General features: G+C 42.7%; 1 protein-coding gene across 2 annotated transcripts in view; it reads right to left on the bottom strand.

Moving 5' to 3' along the window:
- LOC112223743 (potassium voltage-gated channel subfamily C member 1) overlaps positions 1–21,203 on the bottom strand; it is a 77,278-nt gene that overhangs the window by 35,776 nt on the left and 20,299 nt on the right. For both annotated transcript variants that reach the window (XM_024386914.2, XM_024386916.2), the window contains exon 3: positions 1,404–2,379. In XM_024386914.2, coding sequence (XP_024242682.1) covers positions 1,404–2,379 — 976 coding nt within the window. The remainder of the gene's footprint in view (positions 1–1,403; positions 2,380–21,203) is intronic.

Raw genomic sequence — 21,203 nt, 5'->3', positions numbered from 1 at the left:
GGGTATGTTGTGTAGTAAGATGTTAGTAGCCCATGTGTCTCACCCTAATAATTTGGTCAATTTACGCCTCTTAATTTCGCCTACTGTTCTGACTGTTCTACTGTAGCCTATAACCTGTTTTAGAGAAATGTAATCATTGAATATTATAAGAGCTTTCATTGTCTGCTTATATGCCCCCTTAATTTATCCTATGGTTCTGACTTGGTGTACAGGGAGAACACTGTAAAAACGCCCAATGTTCTGAATTCTGTCGCTGTACATTTCAAAAGTGCTAAACAAATAGTTATATTGACTAACGTTGCGTCGATCCTAGCTTGCTCATTGCCTTAATCGAAATTACGGATTGCCTCCTATCTGCTTGTCGTCCCCTTATGCCATAGTCTGTACATCTCAATTGTCATTAGAAACCACATTTGTTTAAGCAAGTCAGCCATATCAGCTATGTTTTTTAAAAGGCAGTAAATGAGGCTGAATGAATTGTTTCACTGCCAGACAAGGCTCCGCTGATAGCCAGGTGTAGCATTGGTAAGATGTTGGAACTGCTGTTGGGAGAGCTTTATGTAGGCCCGAATAGTTTGTGGGCACCGTTTGGCACCGTTATAGTGCAATTAATGTATTGTTTAGTGTTGTGTTGTGTACTGGCTTTACTGGCATGCATTCCACATTTATTTATTGTTGCTCCACCAAGATTTACATGGTAAAGTTGCCACTGTATATAACCATGCCAAAGGAAAAAGGCATTACATACTAGTGTAATCTTAAACATTGAACCAATCGTTAGCACATTGGTCTGTTGCAAACAGATCCAAATGGGTACATTTTTTATGTACTGTGTTTGTTCTACGCGGGCAGATGGAGGCCTCTCGGCAAATGTGGACTCACCAGTTGATTATAAATTACCCATAAGTTCTGATGGGCTAGCCATCTCTCAAGGGCAGATTCAGAATCTGCCACCCCCCACACCCCCTCCCGCCCCAATCTATCCCTATCAGGGACATAGGCACTCTAAACCCCAACTCACACCCCACACCTCATGGATCTGCAGGACTGTACTATTACTGAGATTACTGAGTGCCTGTAACTAGCTGTCAGATAACATTCGGATTCCTAAATCTTATACAGACCAGAATCCTCCACTTACTGTGCAAATCCCTGTTCCAAATTTGATTGCCTATCTGTTGATGCTAAACTGTGCAGTTTCACAACCTCTTTATTTTGACGGAATAGTTTGTGTTCTACGCTCTTGGGGAGGCTAGTGGTAGAATGCCCAGATGCTCAGCAGAGCTCCATGTTGTGTTGATGAACTCCTGCAGATTTTACAAGTCAAGGTCGAAGCCAGTTTGTTAACTTGCAGTCTGCCTCTTAAAATATGGTACTGAAGAATGAAAACAGAAATGTCTCACCTCGGTTGATTTCTATGATCTCCTCTTGAGCAAGGGGGCAGTCGAAGCCTCCAGACCCGATCACCTCGCCGAGTACATTACCCAGGATCCTATGGGGCGAGGCGGTGGCCATAGCGAGAGCATCAGGCTTGCAGTAGTTGGGCGAGCCCGGCATGGTGGGCCGGGGGATGTGCTTGCCCTTCTTTTTGGGAAGCTTCTGCTTGGCCATGGCCAGTGAGTAGTACATGCCAAAGTTGTTGACGATGACAGGCACAGGCATGGCGATGGTCAGCACCCCTGCCAGGGCGCACAGTGCACCCACCAGCATCCCCGACCACGTTTCAGGGTACATGTCCCCGTAGCCCAGAGTGGTCATGGTGACCACGGCCCACCAGAAACCAATGGGGATATTCTTGAAGTTTGTGTGTTTGGCAGCCGTAGGGTCATCAGGGTCGGCGCCGATGCGCTCGGCATAGTAGATCATGGTGGCGAAGATGAGCACTCCGAGAGCGAGGAAGATGATGAGCAGGAGGAACTCGTTGGTGCTGGCACGGAGCGTGTGGCCCAGGACGCGAAGCCCCACAAAGTGGCGGGTCAGCTTGAAGATACGCAGGATGCGAACGAAGCGGACCACGCGCAGGAAGCCCAACACGTCCTTGGCGGCTTTGGAGGACAGGCCGCTCAGCCCCACCTCCAGGTAGAAAGGCATGATGGCAATGAAGTCGATGATGTTGAGGGTGCTCCTGAAGAACTCGACCTTGTCCGGGCAGAAGACCACGCGTGCCATCACCTCAATGGTGAACCAGATGACGCACATGCCCTCCACGTACGTAAGCCAGCTGTCGGTCACCACCTCGTAGACGATCACCTCGCGCGTCACGTTTCCCTCCGTCACGTTCTCCGTCTTGTTGTAGATGGTGTTGAAGGCCTCGTGCGTCTCCATGCAGAAGGTGGAGATGGAGATGAGGATGAACAGAAGGGAGAGGAATGCGCAGTACTGGAGGAGAAGAACAGAAAGAACCAGAGAGAGGAGGGGGAAGGCAGGAAGACAGAAGGCAAAGAGAAAGAGTTGAAGATAGAGGGACAGTAAGGGAGAAAAGAGAGAGGAAGGAGAGAAGAGTTACAGTCATATACAAACAACATAGCTAGAAAAACAGATGGTGTGTTGCTCAACAGTTAGTCAGCCCCTACAGGACACTGCAGGGCATTACTCAGTCAGATGAGATCATGAGCCCAGATGATTAAACCTGACTAGACACCTAAATGGGATAATTGTTGACCTGGAGGGTGACTGCAGGGTCAAACTGGACCGAGCACTGAGGGATACTCTATCTGACACTTATCAAAAAGGCCGCAACGGTCATCGGCAATGCCAGTCCAAGAAGAAGTGGTGGAAAAAAATAGAAAACCGGGAGCCACACGTCATAAACCGAGAGAATGTAGGAAAGGCTGGAATGAGAATACAGAGTACTACTGTCTCATTGGAGCAGCCCCGACACAGAGAAAAGGGCAAGAAAAGAAAGACGGATAGGACACAAAAGAAAGTGATGGCGAAAAGAGAGTCGTAAACGGTAAAAGCTGATGAATTATAAATATTCATGTATCTCAGAGTGCACTGAATAGGTTTCAAAATCAGGATGGGGCATGTGCTCACTCCCTCATACTGAATGTTCAACATAAAGGGTCTGAAACATGTGGCATTGAGCCTGTTTGTGGCCCAGCATGATGAAATGTGGTCCCAACTTTATGCTCCAATAACTAGCCAGTCTGATTATTTGAAAATGTGTAATGTTGGGGAAATTACAATTCACACCTAAGTCAAAGTATTATACACAAAGTAAAAGGACTGACAGCTCTATTGTACATTATGTATCTACAAACATTTTGACCCTTACAACTACTATATTAATCATACAGTGGAAATCCCTAAAGCCTAAAGTGCTTGAGATGGCACTCTATTTTATCCTCAACATAATCCATTACAGTCCAGTGCAAGGTAACAGTAACCGGAAGCCAATACCCACCATTAAGTAATGCAATTAACCCCCTACTTTTCAAAAGTTCTGTGAATGCAGAGTTACTTGCAAGAAACAATATTGCTAAGACATTATCATCCTCCAATTAACACACATGATAGTAATTGTTGGGTTCTAACCTAAAAATATACTTCCACATGTTACTATATTAGACCTTAGTGATTATGTTATCTGCATAATGAATATATAGTATATGTTATGTGTCAATTAATGTTGAAGAGGAACTTTGTGTATGGAATTGTATTGTAAGAGAAAAAGTGAACACAATGTACAGTGCCTTCGGAAAGTATTCAAACCCCTTGACGTTTTCCACATTTTGTTACATTACAGCCTTACTCTAAAATGGATTAAATTAATGTTTTTCCTCATCAATCTGCATACAATACACCATAATGACAAAGCAAAAACAGTTTTTTTAAACATTTTTGCAAATTTAGAAAAAAAATCCAAACTGAAATACCTTATTTACATAAGTATTCAGACCCTTTGCTATGAGACTCTAAATTGAGCTCAGGAGCATCCTGTTTCTATTGATCATCCTTGAGATGTTTCCACAACTTGATTGGAGTCCACCTGTGGTAAATTCAATTGATTGGACATGATTTGGAAAGGCACACACTTGTCTATATAAGGTCCCAAAGTTGACAGTGCATGTCAGAGCAAAAACCACGCCAAGAGGTTGAAAAAATTATCCGTAGAGCTCTGAGAAAGGATTGTGTCGAGGCACAGCATTGAAGGTCCCCAAGAACACAGTAGTGTTCAGTAGTAGAACACACCATCATTCCTCAATGGAAGAAGTTTGGAACCACCTAGACTCTTCATAGAGATGGCCGACGGGCAAAACTGAGCAATCAGGGGAGAAGGGCCTTAGTCAGGGAGGTGACCAAGAACACGATGGCCACTCTGACAGAGCTCCAGCGTTCCTCTGTGGAGATGGGAGAACCTTCCAGAAGGACAACCATCTCTGCAGACGGAAGCCACTCCTCAGTAAAAGGCACATGACAGCGCTGCTTGGAGTTTGCCAAAAAGCACCTAAAGGACTCTCAGACCATGAGGAACAAGATTCTCTGGTCTGATGAAACCAATATTGAAGTCTTTGGCCTGAATGCCAAGCGTCACATCTGGAGGAAACCTGGCACCATCCCTACGGTGAAGCATGGTGATGGCAGCATCATGCTCTGGGATGTATTTCAGCGGCAGAGACTGGGAGACTAGTCCGAATTGAGGGAAAGATGAACGGAGCAACGTACTGAGAGATCCTTGATGAAAATCTACTCCAGAGCATTCAGGACCTCAGACTGAGGGCGAAGGTTCACCTTCCAACAGAACAACGACCCTAAGCACACAGCCAAGACAACACAGGATTGGCTTTGGGACAGGTCTCTGAATGTCCTTGAGTGGCCCAGCCAGAGCCCGGACTTGAACCCGATCGAACATCTCTGGAGAGACCTAAAAATAGCTGTGCAGCGACGCTTCCCATTCAACCTGACAGAGCTTGAGAGGATCTGCAAGAATGGGAGAAACTCCCCAAATACAGGTGTTCCAAGCTTGTAGCGTCATACCCAAGAAGACTCAAGGCTGTAATTACTGCCAAAGATGCTTCAACAAAGTCCTGAGTAAAGAGTCTGAATACTTGTGTAAATGTGATATTGCAGGTTTTTTTTTATACATTTGCAGAAATTTCTAAAAACAATTTTTTTCTTTGTCATTATTGAGAATTGGGTGTAGATTGATGAGGGGGAAAAACGATGTAATCAATTTTAGAATAAGGCTGTAATGGGGAAAAAAATGGAAAAGGTCAAGGTGTCTGAATATTTTCCGAATTCACTGTATGTCCAAAGTCTGTTGAGTAAGGTGAACATATGGTCACTTGTACATGTCACGCCCTGGTCTTAGTATTTTGTGTTTTCTATATTTATTTGGTCAGGCCAGGGTGTGACATGGGTTTATTTTGTGTTGTGTTTATGTATGGGGGTTTTTTCGTAGGTTTTGGGATTGTGGCTTAGTGGGGTGTTCTAGCAAGGTCTATGGTTGCCTGAGGCGGTTCTCAATCAGAGGCAGGTGATTCTCGTTGTCTCTGATTGGGAACCATATTTAGGCAGCCATATTCTTTGAGTGTTTGATGGGTGATTGTTCCTGTCTTTGTGTTAGTTGTCACCAGATAGGCTGTATAGGTTTTCACGTTACGTTTATTGTTTTTGTATTGTTCGTGTTTTTTTGTCTATTAAAGATGTATCGAACTAACCACGCTGCATTTTGGTCCGACTCTCTTTCGACGGAAGAAAACCGTAACAGTAACTATCATGGAGAAGTGACAGGATGAAGTGGAACTGCTTCCAGACCGCTCGACCGCAAAGACAACAGCGCAACATTTATGCAGTTTTGGGAAACAGATGGACAGTTCTGAGAAGTCATACCTCTAACCTCATCATGACAAATAAATGCCTGTTAGATCATATGCAAAGTGTGTTTGCAGCTAAAGCATCCAATGGGTTGAATAAACTTGGTTTGAGCTTTTTCTAGCCGTCTGTTTTGAGTTTTTGCTTCATTTGTTCAGAACCTAACACCATACTGTATTCCTTATACTACCACTATTATTGTGCTACTGTATAAACAGGGTTTTCAAAACCCGGTCCTCGGGACTCCAAGGGGTGCACGTTTGGGTTTTTGCCCTAGCACTACACAGCTGATTCAAAGCTTGATGATTAGTTGATTATAATAATCAGCTGTGTAGTGCTACGGCAGAAAAACAAAATGTTCACCCCTTGGGGGTCCCGAGGACCGAGTTAGGTAAACGCTGCTATAAAGCATTGTGAGAATGACACCTGACTAAATATCAAGTATAATGCACGGCATGGGTGCTAAAACCTGGTACTTGTGTATTAACCATTGATAAATTCAGACAGCACAACAGGAGGGCAATCAGCCAGAGGCTTCATATCAATCAAAACTCAACAAGGCGTCGAACTGAATATTATCCTCTTGAAGTGTTCATTTGAGATATCCAAACTGCCAGACTTAGTTTCGAACTCTATTAATTGTGTGAACTAATTCCGCAAATGTTTTATGGGTTGCCCTGTAACTAAATGACAACATTCAGTCTATAACCATAGCCATGTAACCATATCTGGTTGGCGTCCTATCTGTCTGCTCAATAACGACTACAAAATACTAGCCTCTATATTTGCAAAAAGATTGAAGGCAGTGTTGAACTAAATTATAGAAGAGACCCAATCTGGCTTCATGAGGAATAGACATATATCTAATAGTATCCGACTAGTGTTAAACCTTATTGACTATTCTGATCTAATCTTCGAAAATAGTTTTATTGTCTTCTTAGACTTTTATAAAGCCTTGGATACAGTGGAACATGAGTTTCTATTTCTCTCCCTTGAGAAATTTGGTTTTGGGGAATTCTTTTGTAGTACTATTAAAACTCTTTATATGAATGGGAACATTTCCATTACGTTAAATCATGGCACTTCTAGATTTGATTTGAAAAGAGGAATTAGGCAAGGTTGCCCCATTTCCCCTTACCTCTTTCTGCTTGCAACCCAACTTCTTACAAGTTTTGTTAAATCCAGCAATATAAAAGGGATCTCTATTGCTGACAGAGATATTATCATAACTCAGCTTGCAGATGACACCACCCTCTTTTTGAAAGATGCTGACCAGATTCCTAGAGCAGTCAATGTGATAAAAAAAATCCAAAGCATCTTTGCCTAAACCTTAATAAGTGTGAATTGTTTGCTATTAAAGACTGTGTGATACCCTCTATATGCAATAATCCAGTCAAGGAAAAAGTAACATAGCTTGGGATTACCATATCTAAGGATCGACAGGAACGATGCTCATTAAATTTCATATAATTTATTGAAACAAACTAAAAGATGTTGAACCATTGGTTGCAGAGGGATTTATCCTTGAAAGGTTGAGTATTGCTTTCTAAAGCTGAAAGTGTCTCCAGACTTACTTATGCAGCCCAGTCCCTACATCTTGATAACAAAATAGGTCAAGCGGTTGACCAGATGCTTTCAAACTTCATCTGGAAACATTTTTACACATTATATTATGAAATCTGTCATTGTGAACACATACGGTGGTCTCAATTGTTTGATTTTCCTACTTTGAATAATAATTTTAAGATAAATTGGGCTACACATTTGGAATTTCATCCCTCATTATATCTTCTCCTGTTTTGGTGTCTTCAATTGTATGTTACTTTGTAACTATAACATTGATAAGATTCCTACAAAATGATCAGATTTTCATAGAACGTTTAGTCTTTGATGCTATTCCATCTGGAACTCTTACGTTGTTTAGAGGTGTAACCAGAACTCACCTTCTTGACCTACCCTCGCTTAATCCAGTTGATTCTCCAATAGGAAAACTGTGTTTCTCCTTGCTCCCTCAGAACAACAGACCTACTGTATACGTGCTTTATTTCAAAGGGATATTGTATCCATTCCTTGTCACAATTTACTGGAATACATTTGTCAATAATATCTATTGGGAAAAAGTCTGGTTATTACCACACAAAATACCTGCTTGTTAACAAGGTCAAAGAGGTCTCTTTCAGAATGATCCATAATTACCAAGAGAATCATTACCTGAAGAAACTCAACAAAGACATTAACATTAACTGTACTTTTTGTGTTGAGCATCCAGAAACAGTTTTGCATTTATTTTAGCATTGTCTCCATGTAAAGAAATTATGGATAGATATTAATAGTTTTATAATTGTCAATATTCTTGATTACTTTTTTACATTTTTTTATAGGAGAATGTGTTGCTCGGTTTCCTTAACTATAATAAGGATAAAGAAAAACAATTTTACCTCATAAATCTAATTGTGCTAATGGAAAAATGTAATATTCATAAATGTAAATTCATTTTCTATAAGGAATTCAAACAGTACATTAAGACCATTCCAAATTATTCTAATAAGAAAGCTGTTAAAACAATCAATATGTTTCTTTTAGGGTCTTTGTATAATATGTCATTTGCTGTACTAGCCTAGCATATGTTATTATTGTCTGTTTGTATACTTCTTGCATTTCTGCAATAAACCATATCTGGTTAGAGTGGTCCTAGTGATCCTGTGTGGCTCAGTTGGTGAGCGTGTGACCAAGGTCATGAGTTCAATTCCCACAGTGATCACTTACGTTTACAAGAAATGCATGCACTCAATGTGATTTGATTCGATTTTAAAAGCATCTGTGTCTGTCTTTCAGTTTGGGGATGGTCTGCCTTTCAGTTTGGGGATGGGAGTTAAACATTAGCCGCAAGCCTAAATAAGATGGAATCTCCTGACCATTTTGGCAAAATGACATCCTATACACCACTGACAAGAAAGCAACGGGATACACTAAAAAGCACTGAGTGTCATTAGTGTACTTCAATTGCTGTTTGGACACTGCCTCCCTTTCTCTCTGCCTCAGGAGAATACCCCTATCTACAAACAGAACTACAGCCTAGCTCATTTCTTTTCCAAAACTCTCTCTGTCCTCCGGGACTCATTTCTTGGACAGAGAGCAAAAACAAAGAAGAAACGGGCAGAGTTATTAAAGCATCCCGGCACTGAGATATTCAATCTGCCCAGACCGTTTCTTATAACGAGATGGTGACTCAGTTTTGGAAAAAGAGAGTCTCTTTATTTTCTTTGCCGTCCTCTCTTTTTCCTCACTTACTCACTGAGGCGGTATATTTTGTTGGCATACATTCGGAAAGTATTCAAATGTGATAAGCTTGACATAGAAACACTGGATTTTAGGTTGTCTATTTTAAATCATGTTGATTAATTACGAAATTATGAAAAAATTATGAATAACGTTCCCCCCGTGAGGGCAAAAGGACATTTTGTAGGGCTACAAATTTTTTCACTGAACTCAAATCAATTCACATTTAGAATCAGAAGATATACATATCTATATCTGTAGAGAAAATCTGAAGAAAAGGAACTTAAGTTATGTTCTGTATAGCAGAGATTAGCTGAAAAGCAGTAGCATCTCACAGTAGCGAGTGACCTTCTTGGAAAGCCATAAAACATTAAAAAAAATATACATACACTTAAAGGATATGCCAGTATCGCTGCGTTTGATTGGCACAACAGTAATTATGGATGACCATATAGGCAGACCATATGAATGGAGAGAAATGTGCGTATTGTTTCTACATCTGAGTGGGGATCTGAAATACAATGCTTCCTTTCATTCTTGAATTTTACAGAGCCTGTGAAAGAGAAGTCAGGGATGGGTAACACTGAACACACCAATTCATTCAGGATGGGACCCAAGCAACAATAGTCTTTTGGCTCTTTGTCCCTTCCAAGTCTCTCTTCACGTCTCTGTCTCTACGTCTGTCTGACGCCCTATGTCCTGGCCTCTCTACCTTATGTACCTTCCGTTCTTCCTCCTCTTTTCTCACCCCCCATTTCTCTCCAATCTTCTTCTCTTCCTTTCTCTCCCTCCTTTCTCCTCTGCCATGTTTCTCTCCACTCTGTCTGACCTACCTTTTCCAGATTGCTGCAGTGCTCCCCCTCCTCTATAACATGCATAAACACATACATACACACACACACACACACACAAACAAACACACACACACAAATAAACACACACACACACATTAACACACACAAACACGAGCACACACACGTACGGAGAGCTGCATTCCTCAATCATCTCCACCCGCCACCCCCATCCCATGGAACTAGGAGGAACCAGTGGGACCTGCACACAGCGCTCTCTCATTGGCTCAGGACAGTACACACAGTGGTGGTACTGAGCAGAGCAGAGCGTTTCCATCCAATGGCGTTGGTGGTGGTGACGACGGTGGAGGCAAGACTTTCTTCTAGTTGGACTAGAAGCGCGATTCGGGATCTGAGATGATGACGGTGGGGATGATGGGGATGACAATGATGACGGCGATGGCGATGACGACGATGGAGATGGTGATGAGGATGGTGATGATGATGGTTGTTAGCAATACCACTAGAAGTAGTGTTACTCATAGCACTTTACGGTCATCATCATAATCATGAATATTGGAAAAACATTACACAGTAGATTTACCATCACTCTATACAAGCCTTGCCTGAGAGGCATTTTCCTTCTCGGTTTGTTTGACTCTTTCTGTCTCTCTCAACTTATCTCTCTCATACACACACATGCACACAGTACACTTGGCTACACACACCGCCAAAAAGAGCCTAACACAGAAAAATGTTATGTAGGTTGCACAGGTGGGGAGACAGAGGGGGGCAGACAAAAAGGAGGGAGCGGGGGGGACCAGTTGATGTAACAAGGACAGGAGAACATGAGAGGGGGGTTAAGAGGATATACATAGAATAGGGGACAACAAAGGATAAAACCAGGAGCAAAACACACAAGATAAATGGATGCGTTACCAGAGGACAAAGCCGGACAATCTGAACCTTCTCTCGCGCCTGTACCACTTAAGCCGTGCAGGACGCATTAGTGTTGAGTTAGGCTAGGCTGGTATAAAGATAGGCTTTAGTGCAGGGCTAGCATAGCTGAGGCTAGGCATTGGTCCAGGGCTAGGCTAGTTATTCAACCAGGCCTAGCGCAGGGGTAAGTTAGCCTAGGCAAGTGCAAGGCTAGGATAGGATAGGCTAGGCATTAGTCCAGGCTAAGGTTAAAAAAAAAAAATTAAAAAAAATTAAAAATGGATGCTAACTGGCAGACCATAGTGGTAAAAATACAACATTCAACACCAGGGAAGACAGGAAAAGAGAGAAAGAGGGTGTCACGTCCTGACCTTAGTTCCTTTGTTATGTTTCTTGTTTAGGTTGGTCAGGGTGTGAGTTGGGGTGGGCATTCTATGTGTTCTAGTTTTGGTTTTCTATGTGTTTGGCCTGGTATGGTTCTCAATCAGAGACAGCTGTCAATCGTTGTCTCTGATTGAGAACCATATTTAGGTAGCCTGTTTTTCCCACTTGATTTGTGGGTAGTTGTTTTCTGTTTAGTGTATGTCACCTTACAGAACTGTTTCGTTTCATTCGCAGTTGTTATTTTGTTTAGTGTTCTCTGTTTGATAAATGTGAACATGGACACGTACCACGCTAAATATTGGTCCGATCTCTCCTACTCCTCCTCAGACGAGGACAACGAACGTTACAGAGGGAAAGAGTTTTTTTTTAAATACCTACACTGCAATTGTTATAAAAGGTAATGGGGTCTACTACAATACATAAATCCAATAGTAGTAAAGTATGCCTTGAACAAATCTTTAACCACAACCACAATAAATACAGCAGAATATTTCAAGGTGAAACAAAGGTTGGTATACTACGCAACAACCTGAACGTGTTTATAGTAAAGTCAGACCCCACAGTATACTGCAAGTCATATAGACGAAGGTAGGATTTAAAAAAAGGGTTAAAGCAACGCTTTTACCAGTCGTTTTGAAAAATGTGGCGCAAGACTTACACCGTCACAGTAGTAGCTGTATCAACTATAACGCTCATACCGTAGTAATAGTACACATTAGCAATGCCTAATTTCCTCACTGAATAAAATGTAGCTCTGTACACCAGATCAATAGATACATCCATCACTTCAGTCAATCCAGATTACGTATAGTATGTTGTGAAGGTATTCTACTGTGCTTGTGGAGTGATGATACATTGAAATACTCACGTGGCTTGACCGCTAATGAAATGTACTGCACTTCAAGCTATTCATCAAGTCTTTATAAATGCAGGTGTGTGTGTGTGTGTGTGTGTGTGTGTGTGTGTGTGTGTGTGTGTGTGTGTGTGTGTGTGTGTGTGTGTGTGTGTGTGTGTGTGTGTGTGTGTGTGTGAGCATGTGAGCATGTGTGTGTCTAGTAGAAAAGACTAACAGCCTATGGGCGGGAAGGAGGAAGGTGTGGGCAACACTCGCAGATCGCAGATAGAGACTTGTAGCTACATGAACACTGCATTGAGGTAACCGTGAAGGATGGGCAGAGGGAGGAGAGAGAGATGGAGAGAGAGAATGGGAGAGGAGAAGAGAAGGAAAGAGGAGTGGGGGGGAGGGAGGGAGGGAGGGAGGGAGGGAGGGAGGGCGGGAGGGAGGGAGGGAGGGAGGGAGGGAGGGAGGGAGGGAGGGAGGGAGGGAGGGAGGGAGGGAGGGAGGGAGGGAGGGAGGGAGGGAGGGAGGGAGGGAGGGAGGGAGGGAGGGAGGGAGGGAGGGAGGGAGGGAGTATGAAAGGTGGAGTAGCACTTCACACTTATTTATCTCCAGAGGCTCTCTCTCTGTTGTCTGCCTCATCCCTCTCTCTTTTTCTTCTCTCCTCATCCCTCTCTTTACTGCATCATAATGACATGGACCAAGGCATCCCCTTGATAGAGTGGAGGAAATGAGTGGGGGTGGAGGATTCTGGACAGCACAGAAAGTCCATATGGACTCACACAGCAATCTTTGGACGGACATTGAGAGAGCACAGTGAGTTAGTATACTATGATCGAAGGTTCTCTGTGGGAATAACACGTTATATACAGTGCATGTACCTAGTCCAATGACCTTCAAGCCTCAATAGAGTCTCTCTGCAATTAGATTGAGAAAGAGCATCAACATAAATTCAAAACAGAGCGAGACAAAGAGCTAGAGAGACAAAGGGAGATACAGAGAGAGAAAGAGAAAGAGAGAGAGCTAGAGAGAGAGAGAGCGAGAGAGAGAGAGAGAGAGAGAGAGAGAGAGAGAGAGAAAGAGAGAGAGAGAGAAATGAGAAATGGACAATGAAAAAGAGAAAGTGTTCAAGGGAGTTTATGAGAGAGATGAGATTGTGTGGGGATGGAATGAAGCAAGGGGGCAAATGGCTGTAAGGAAGAAAATAAAGGGTGGGTGAGAGAGAGACTGGGAGGGAGGGGAAAAAAGGTAAATGGAGAAGTCAACCATTTCCCCAGTCAAGAGAGAGGGTGACAAAATATTCAAGCCAAGAATGATGAAGGAGTGAGTGACCCCGAGAGAGGGAGAAAGAGACAGAAAGAGTGAATGAATGAACTAAGGAGTAAATGAATGAAGGTAAGTGACATACTCAGAGAGACTGAGGAGAAATAGGAAAGAGCCCATAGCCGTTAGCCGTTTTGCATGCAGCTCGTGTGGTGCTTTTTTAACGGGACCCTAGTGGCAGTGTTTACTGCGGCACAATCCAGAAGAGCTTTATCATTACAGTATTACCAGGGCCTGCCTGTGTCACCATGACAACCACTGCTTTAGCGAGACCTTCTCTCCTTTCAGCACCAAGGACAGGGATCAACAGCCAAATACTGCTCCTCCACTGCCTCACATGGCCGTGTTTTAGGAAGTGAGACTCTGTCAAATAGTGATAATATTTTGGCTGGACAATCATGTCAAATGAATGTAAATGTGCTAAATTGATGTAGGTGTATTTCGAATGACCTTGAGTGTACGATAGATAAATGACTTAAATGAACATATTGCCTGTGTTCCGTTATTAACATAACAATGTGTTCCATTATTAACATAACACTGTGTTCCATTATTAACATAACACTGTGTTCCATTATTAACATAACACTGTGTTCCATTATTAACATAACCGGGTGTTCCATTATTAACATAACACTGTGTTCCATTATTAACATAACACTGTGTTCCATTATTAACATAACACTGTGTTCCACTATTAACATAAGACTGTGTTCCATTATTAACATAACACTGTGTTCCATTATTAACATAACACTGTGTTCCATTATTAACAGAACACCATGTTCCATTACTATGATATTGGATCATTGTTACTACGGTATAACCACCATCAATTCGATTTCGTGTAGGATCTTTTCTTCAAGAGTTCAAAGCATATCGGCAATGACACAACCGCAGTCGGCTATGATATCTGCTCGCCAAGGGCAACTTGTACGGTGGGTTACATTTTAAGGAAGGGAAAGTATGTATTTAAATGTAAAAGTTAAATGTTAAATGTATTCAAGTTTTCCACTTGGGGGGGGGGGCCTTCATCAACATCATCGGCGCCCGGGAAGCAGCTGCTGTTGCTTTTAAACCAGGAAGGTACTTCATATAACTCTTCATATAAGGTTTCAGTCATACCCCCTTAAGATAATACATGAACTACTTGGCAGGTAGCCTCGCGGTTACGGGCATTGGGCCAGTATTGGCAAGGTTTCTGGTTTGAATCCCTGAGCTGGAAAAGTGCCGTTCTGCCCTTGAGTACCATTCCTAAGTCAGTATCACTGTCTTGCTCAAGGGCAGAACAGCAGATTTTTCCACCTTGCCGGCTAGGGAATTCAAACCAGCAACCTTTCGGTTACTGGCCCAACGCTCTTAATCGCGAGGCTACCTGCCAAGTGGTTCATTGATGTATTATCTTAGGGGGTATGACTGAAACCTTATATGAAGAGTTATATGAAGTACCTTCTTGGTTTAAAAGCTTTGACTTTGGATTTAACCTTGAGTCGGTAACAAGGATTTGAGTTAGACCAAGTGCATCATCATCATTATTATTATTCAAATCTTCTTCGTCATCATCATTACTAAAGTAACTGTTTAACAGTACGTTTTAAATTGGACTTTCTACTTCAACCAGAGATTAAACAGAACCCCTTATTCATTCCCCCCATTCCAGTGTTTCCGACCAGCATAATAATGTCCTGAACAAGTTTCCCCCCCCAAAAGTACATGTTCATATAGTTCCTTTTCGTAAAAATAAAAAAAATGTTTACCCATTAAATCAACGTTGTTTTTACATTCAGCGAATTCATTTACTCCACCAATTAGCGCAGACGGAGCAGCTTGCTATGGAACTGGTAAGCTAGTTATTTACATGTTTGATTGGTCAGGTAATGCAGGCGTGATATGCGTCTGAAATATCACAGGTGGGGAGGGAGGGGTTGGACATGGAGGGGGTTTGGCTTGAAGCACTGAACATCATGACGTGATGTGACTTGGAGTGTGTTTACTCTATTATAGGCATCATCACCCCACTGACTTACAAATTCTACACCACTGTAGACATTAGGAATCATTTTTGAACACATTATTGACTGGTTCTCGGGAACACTACAGATCACTTTCGTTCCCCTGATTTCAGCTATGTAAAATGAAGGTACAACCGTGCAAAACTTCTCACTTGTTTTTATGCTGAACAATGGCCTGGTGGGGCTCGCAACACGGTGAGTGTGAGAAAGCAGCACCCTATGGCGAGGTAGTGTGTGAAATGGACAGAGCCTGAAAGTGGGGACAGAAAAAGAAGAGACGGGGAAAGGGGTAAGTCGTTTTCTCTCACCATGTTATTTTGAATTCGAATGAGGAATTCTCACAGTGGATTTGAGTAACTGTGACTTCCCATACCAAAGGTTTCTCAACAGTGTTGTCATATAGGAGTTTGGGAGTTCTACTGTATATATTTAAGGTTATTTTGAATTGTACACATAAAAAAAAGTTAATGGTATTTGAGATCTAGTATACGATATTACGGTCATTCAGCATTAAGCAAGTTAAAGGCCTAGTTTAGTCAAAATGCAGTTTTCCCTGTGTTTTGTATCATATCGTGCAACAGCTGATAAAACTAGCACTGTAAAAGTGTGAACAAAAATGTATCTGTGTCATTTCATGATAGTTGCTGGTTGAAAACACAATCTACACAGGACCTTCTAATCAGCAGGTTTGAAGGAAAGGGAGTTTTGGCTTTCCATGGTGACATCACCATGCGATAAATTGGTTAATAAGACCAATAACAAATAAAGTTATAAACTTCTCTGCCAATAACAGCTAGTTTTCCCCTCCCCACTCTTGCTTGAGAATTGTTTTGTTGTTGCTAAAAAAGCCATTTTTGCCCATTTTAATCGAACTCTGTTGTAGTAAGGTACTAAATTCTTACTCGGAAATGATTTGATATTGATATAAAAACGGCTGCATTGGCCCTTTATGCTTCTTCAGTGTGACGGTCCATGAAATATAGCATCATTGTAAGACACCAAATGATGACTTGTTCTGTGTTTAGCAATCACCGAGAAGCTTGTTATAGATATTAGTAGTGTGCACTTTTCTCAATACCAGAACGAAAGCAAACTTTCAAGCACATTCATACATTTGAGCAGTAAAATAGCAAGAATGACAAAGTACCATAGCTCCGCAATACGAAGAGACAAGAAACCATCAACATAAGATTTGGCTACATTCCAAAATCCATAATGGCCACTTACCACTTAGAATGCATGCCCAATACACTACCACTTAGAATGCATGCCCAATACACTACCACTTAGAATGCATGCCCAATACACTACCACTTAGAATGCATGCCCAATACACTACCACTTAGAATGCATGCAATATACACTACCACTTAGAATGCATGCCCAATACACTACCACTTAGAATGCATGCCCAATACACTACCACTTAGAATGCATGCCCAATACACTACCACTTAGAATGCATGCAATATACACTACCACTTAGAATGCATGCCCAATACACTACCACTTACAATGCATGCCCAATACACTACCACTTAGAATGCATGCTCAATACACTACCACTTAGAATGCATGCCCAATACACTACCACTTAGAATGCATGCCCAATACACTACCACTTAGAATGCATGCCCAATACACTACCACTTAGAATGCATGCCCAATACACTACCACTTAGAATGCATGCCCAATACACTACCACTTAGAATGCATGCCCAATACACTACCACTTACAATGCATGCTCAATACACTACCACTTAGAATGCATGCAATATACACTACCACTTAGAATGCATGCCCAATACACTACCACTTACAATGCATGCCCAATACACTACCACTTACAATGCATGCCCAATACATTACCACTTAGAATGCATGCTCAATACACTACCACTTAGAATGCATGCTCAATACACTACCACTACAACGCATGCCCAATACATTACCACTTACAATGCATGCCCAATACATTACCACTTACAATGCATGCTCAATACACTACCACTTAGAATGCATGCCCAATACACTACCACTTACAATGCATGCCCAATACACTACCACTTAGAATGCATGCAATACACTACCACTTAGAATGCATGCCCAATACACTACCACTTAGAATGCATGCCCAATACACTACCACTTAGAATGCATGCCCAATACACTACCACTTACAATGCATGCCCAATACATTACCACTTAGAATGCATGCTCAATACACTACCACTTAGAATGCATGCTCAATACACTACCACTTACAACGCATGCCCAATACTCTACCACTTACAATGCATGCCCAATACATTACCACTTAGAATGCATGCTCAATACACTACCACTTACAATGCATGCCCAATACATTACCACTTACAATGCATGCTCAATACACTACCACTTAGAATGCATGCCCAATACACTACCACTTACAATGCATGCCCAATACACTACCACTTACAATGCATGCCCAATACATTACCACTTAGAATGCATGCTCAATACACTACCACTTAGAATGCATGCTCAATACACTACCACTTACAACGCATGCCCAATACACTACCACTTACAATGTATGCCCAATGCATGGTTGTGTTGGTAAAACGCTGTAGTAAGCACAAAAACAAACTCCCCATTGGGTTTCATTCTACAATGATATTGGAATGTAGCCAGAGACCCCTCTGCCGCCAGCCACATCCCCACCACCCCCGCCTCTCACTTTGGTGCTAAGGGGAATCAGGTGACAGCTACTTGAGAAGAAGTGAGGGAAAACGCAAGGCGAAGCAGCACCAGATAGATATACCGGAAAAGGTGTGGAGGAAGGAACACCGGCCAAGTCTGCACCCCAGGGAGACTATACTGGATAGGGGGAGAGGCGGGTTAGGGAAGAACCTGGTGCGCCAGAGCTCTGAAGACCCAGCGGCGAAGCGAGACTGAGACTGGAGCCCCAGACAGGGGTCATCTAACACGGGACTCTGCGGGACAATGAAGGGCATGAGGTTGGAGGGGGGGAGATGCATGGGTGTGTGTTTGTGGCGCCTTGCGTACACACGTGAGTGCGTGTCTGTTTCGGAAGTGTGTGATTATGTACTGTACACACACCAAGGACGTAAGTAAAGAGAGAGAAGTACACAGGATCGAAGCCACAGGGTGTTACTAAAAACAAAGTCCTCTCACATGCTACATACAGCCTTAGAAAAAAAGGTTCCAAAAGGGTTCTTCAGCTGTCCACATAGGACAACCCTTTTTGGTTCCAGGTATAACCATTTTGGGTTCCATGGAGAAGCCTCTTTGGGAAGGGTTCTACATGGAACCCAAAAAGGTTCTACCTGGAACCAAAAGGGTTCTACCTGGAACCAAAAAGAGTTCTTCAAAGGGTTCTCCTATGGGGACAGCCGAATAACTCCGTCAGGTTCTAGACATCACCTTTCCTTTCTAAAAGTGTACCTTCTGCTAATTGGTCAAATGACTGAATCCCGGAGCACCCTATTTTATTTGGCAGAAAATGTAACTACCAGCTACTGTGATGCCCTTTATAACTTACGGCAACTCTGTAGCATGTTGAATCAGTCAGCTCACACAAACACACCGTGCTCTACGATCAACACGTCATATGTCCATCTCATTTTTCACTGTGGTCCTGTCCAACAGTTCTGAAGACAAGCAAATGGGTTTGGAGGTGAGGGCGCGAAAGAGAGATGTGTTGCGATTCCCTCATCCCCCCCGTCTGCGTTGTATTCGATCCAGATCACTGCAGCGGACTATGTGTCGTTTGTCCTTGCGACACAACCCCCCTCACCCCCCTTCGTCCCCCCCGTCCTCCCTGCTTACACTGTCTGAAAGCCTGAGCGATAGTCTGATTCAGAGGGGTTGGGTTAAATGCAGAAGACACATTTCGGGTTGAATGTGTTCAGTTGTGCAACTGGCCAGGTATGCCTCTTTCTCTTTTCCTAGTTTGGCAAAGCTGTCCATATTCTATAAGCTGTGATGACTGAGAGCCTGTCTGTCTGCCTCTCCCTCTCTCTCTTCATCCCCCCTCTCTCTCGCTCTCTCTCTCTCCCTCTCTCTCTTCAGCCTGTCTGCTCTCTCTCTCTGCCTCTCCCTCTCTCTCTTCATCCCCCCCCTCTCTCTCGCTCTCTCTCTCTCTCTTCTCCCCTCTCTCTCTCGCTCTCTCTCTCTCTCTCTCGCTCTCTCTCTCTCTCTCTCTCTCTCTCTCTCTCTCACTGCTATCTCTATATCTCTCTCTCTCTCTCTCTCTCTCTCTCCTGCTATCTCTATATCTCTCTGTCCTTAATCTAACTGAGGGCATCGTGACGAAAAAACGTCTTTGTAAGAGAAACAGGAAAGACATGGGGCACACAGACCGACTGCAGGTTCCCGTGGTTTACTCACCACCAAGGACATTTCAGAGCTCTAACCAGCATCAACCCACTCACTCACCACCCCCAACTTTACCGGCCAGAAGCCGGTGAAGAGCTAAAAATAGGTCAATCTCTGGGTGAATAAAAATGTCCTCGTAGTGTTACCTTTTGCCTACCTCGTGAGGACATTCAGATATGTGCCTCGTGAGAGCACTCCGATTTGTTCATTGTGAGGACCTTGAGACATTTAAACGGTGGTCCATCTGAGACCTTACATTTCAGGTCTTTACGGGGGACATTTTAATAAACCCCTTCGATATGACATAACATAACATGTTCGCTTAAACCGGTCATTCACTGGTGCTTTCAAACGTTCGCTCGCTCGCTCTTCCCTCTCCAGTGACTTACGGGGTAGAACCATCGTGAGCTAGCAGATGGTCACACAGGAATTGTTCCAGTGTCGCACCCTCCCTACCCATGTCATTTTTTTTTATTGGAATGAGCAGTGATCCAGCATGACTGTTTAAGTGTCACAGGGCACAGGGAGCCACAGCGGAGCCGAACGTCACGCGTTGTCAAACCAGGCATACTCACTCACAAACCTTATACCAGATGCAAATAACCCTGCCTCACGGAACTCACAACAACTCACGAGATGCTTTAGGACTCGTGTTTTAGAGCAGTCTGTTTTAAAACGATATATTTTCAATCAATCAATCTGAGTACAGGTCTTGCCAGCATAGGTAACTCTGGGTCTTCCTTTCCTGTGGCGGTCCTCATGAGAACCAGGTTCATCATAGCGCTTGATGGTTTTTGCGATTGCACTTGAAGAAACGTTGAAAATTCTTGAAATGTTCTGTATTGACTGACCTTCATGTCTTAAAGTAATTATAGACTGTTGTTTCTCTTTGCTTATTTGAGCTGTTCTTGCCATAATATAGACTTGGACTTTTACCAAATAGGGATATCTTCTGTATACCACACCTACCTTGTCACAACACAACTGATTGTCTCAAAAGCATTAAGGAAAGAAATTCCACAAATGAACTTTTAACAAGGCACACCTGTTAGTTGAAATTCATTCCCGGTGACTACCTCACGAAGCTGGTTGAGAGAATGCCAAGAGTGTGCAAAGCTGTCATCAAGGCAAATGGTGGCTACTTTGAAGAATCTCAAATATAAAATATATTTTGATTTGTTTAACACTTTTTTCCTTACTACATGATTCCATATGTGTTATTTCATCGTTCTGATGTCTTCGCTACTGTTCTACAATGTAGAAAATAGTCCAAATAAAGGAAAACCCTTGAGTAGGTGTGTCCAGACTTTCGACTGGCGCTGTATATATTTACTCACTCCAAGTATCAGTCCTTGCATCCATAGCTCCATCAATGAATTTGAGTGTGGTTACATTCCTCCAGCCCCATACCTCAGCTTTATGGCAAACTAAGGTG

This window comes from Oncorhynchus tshawytscha, linkage group LG24, assembly GCF_018296145.1.
Source record: "Oncorhynchus tshawytscha isolate Ot180627B linkage group LG24, Otsh_v2.0, whole genome shotgun sequence".
Classification (NCBI taxonomy): Eukaryota; Metazoa; Chordata; class Actinopteri; order Salmoniformes; family Salmonidae; genus Oncorhynchus; species Oncorhynchus tshawytscha.
This window is presented reverse-complemented; position numbering and strand designations above follow the sequence as displayed.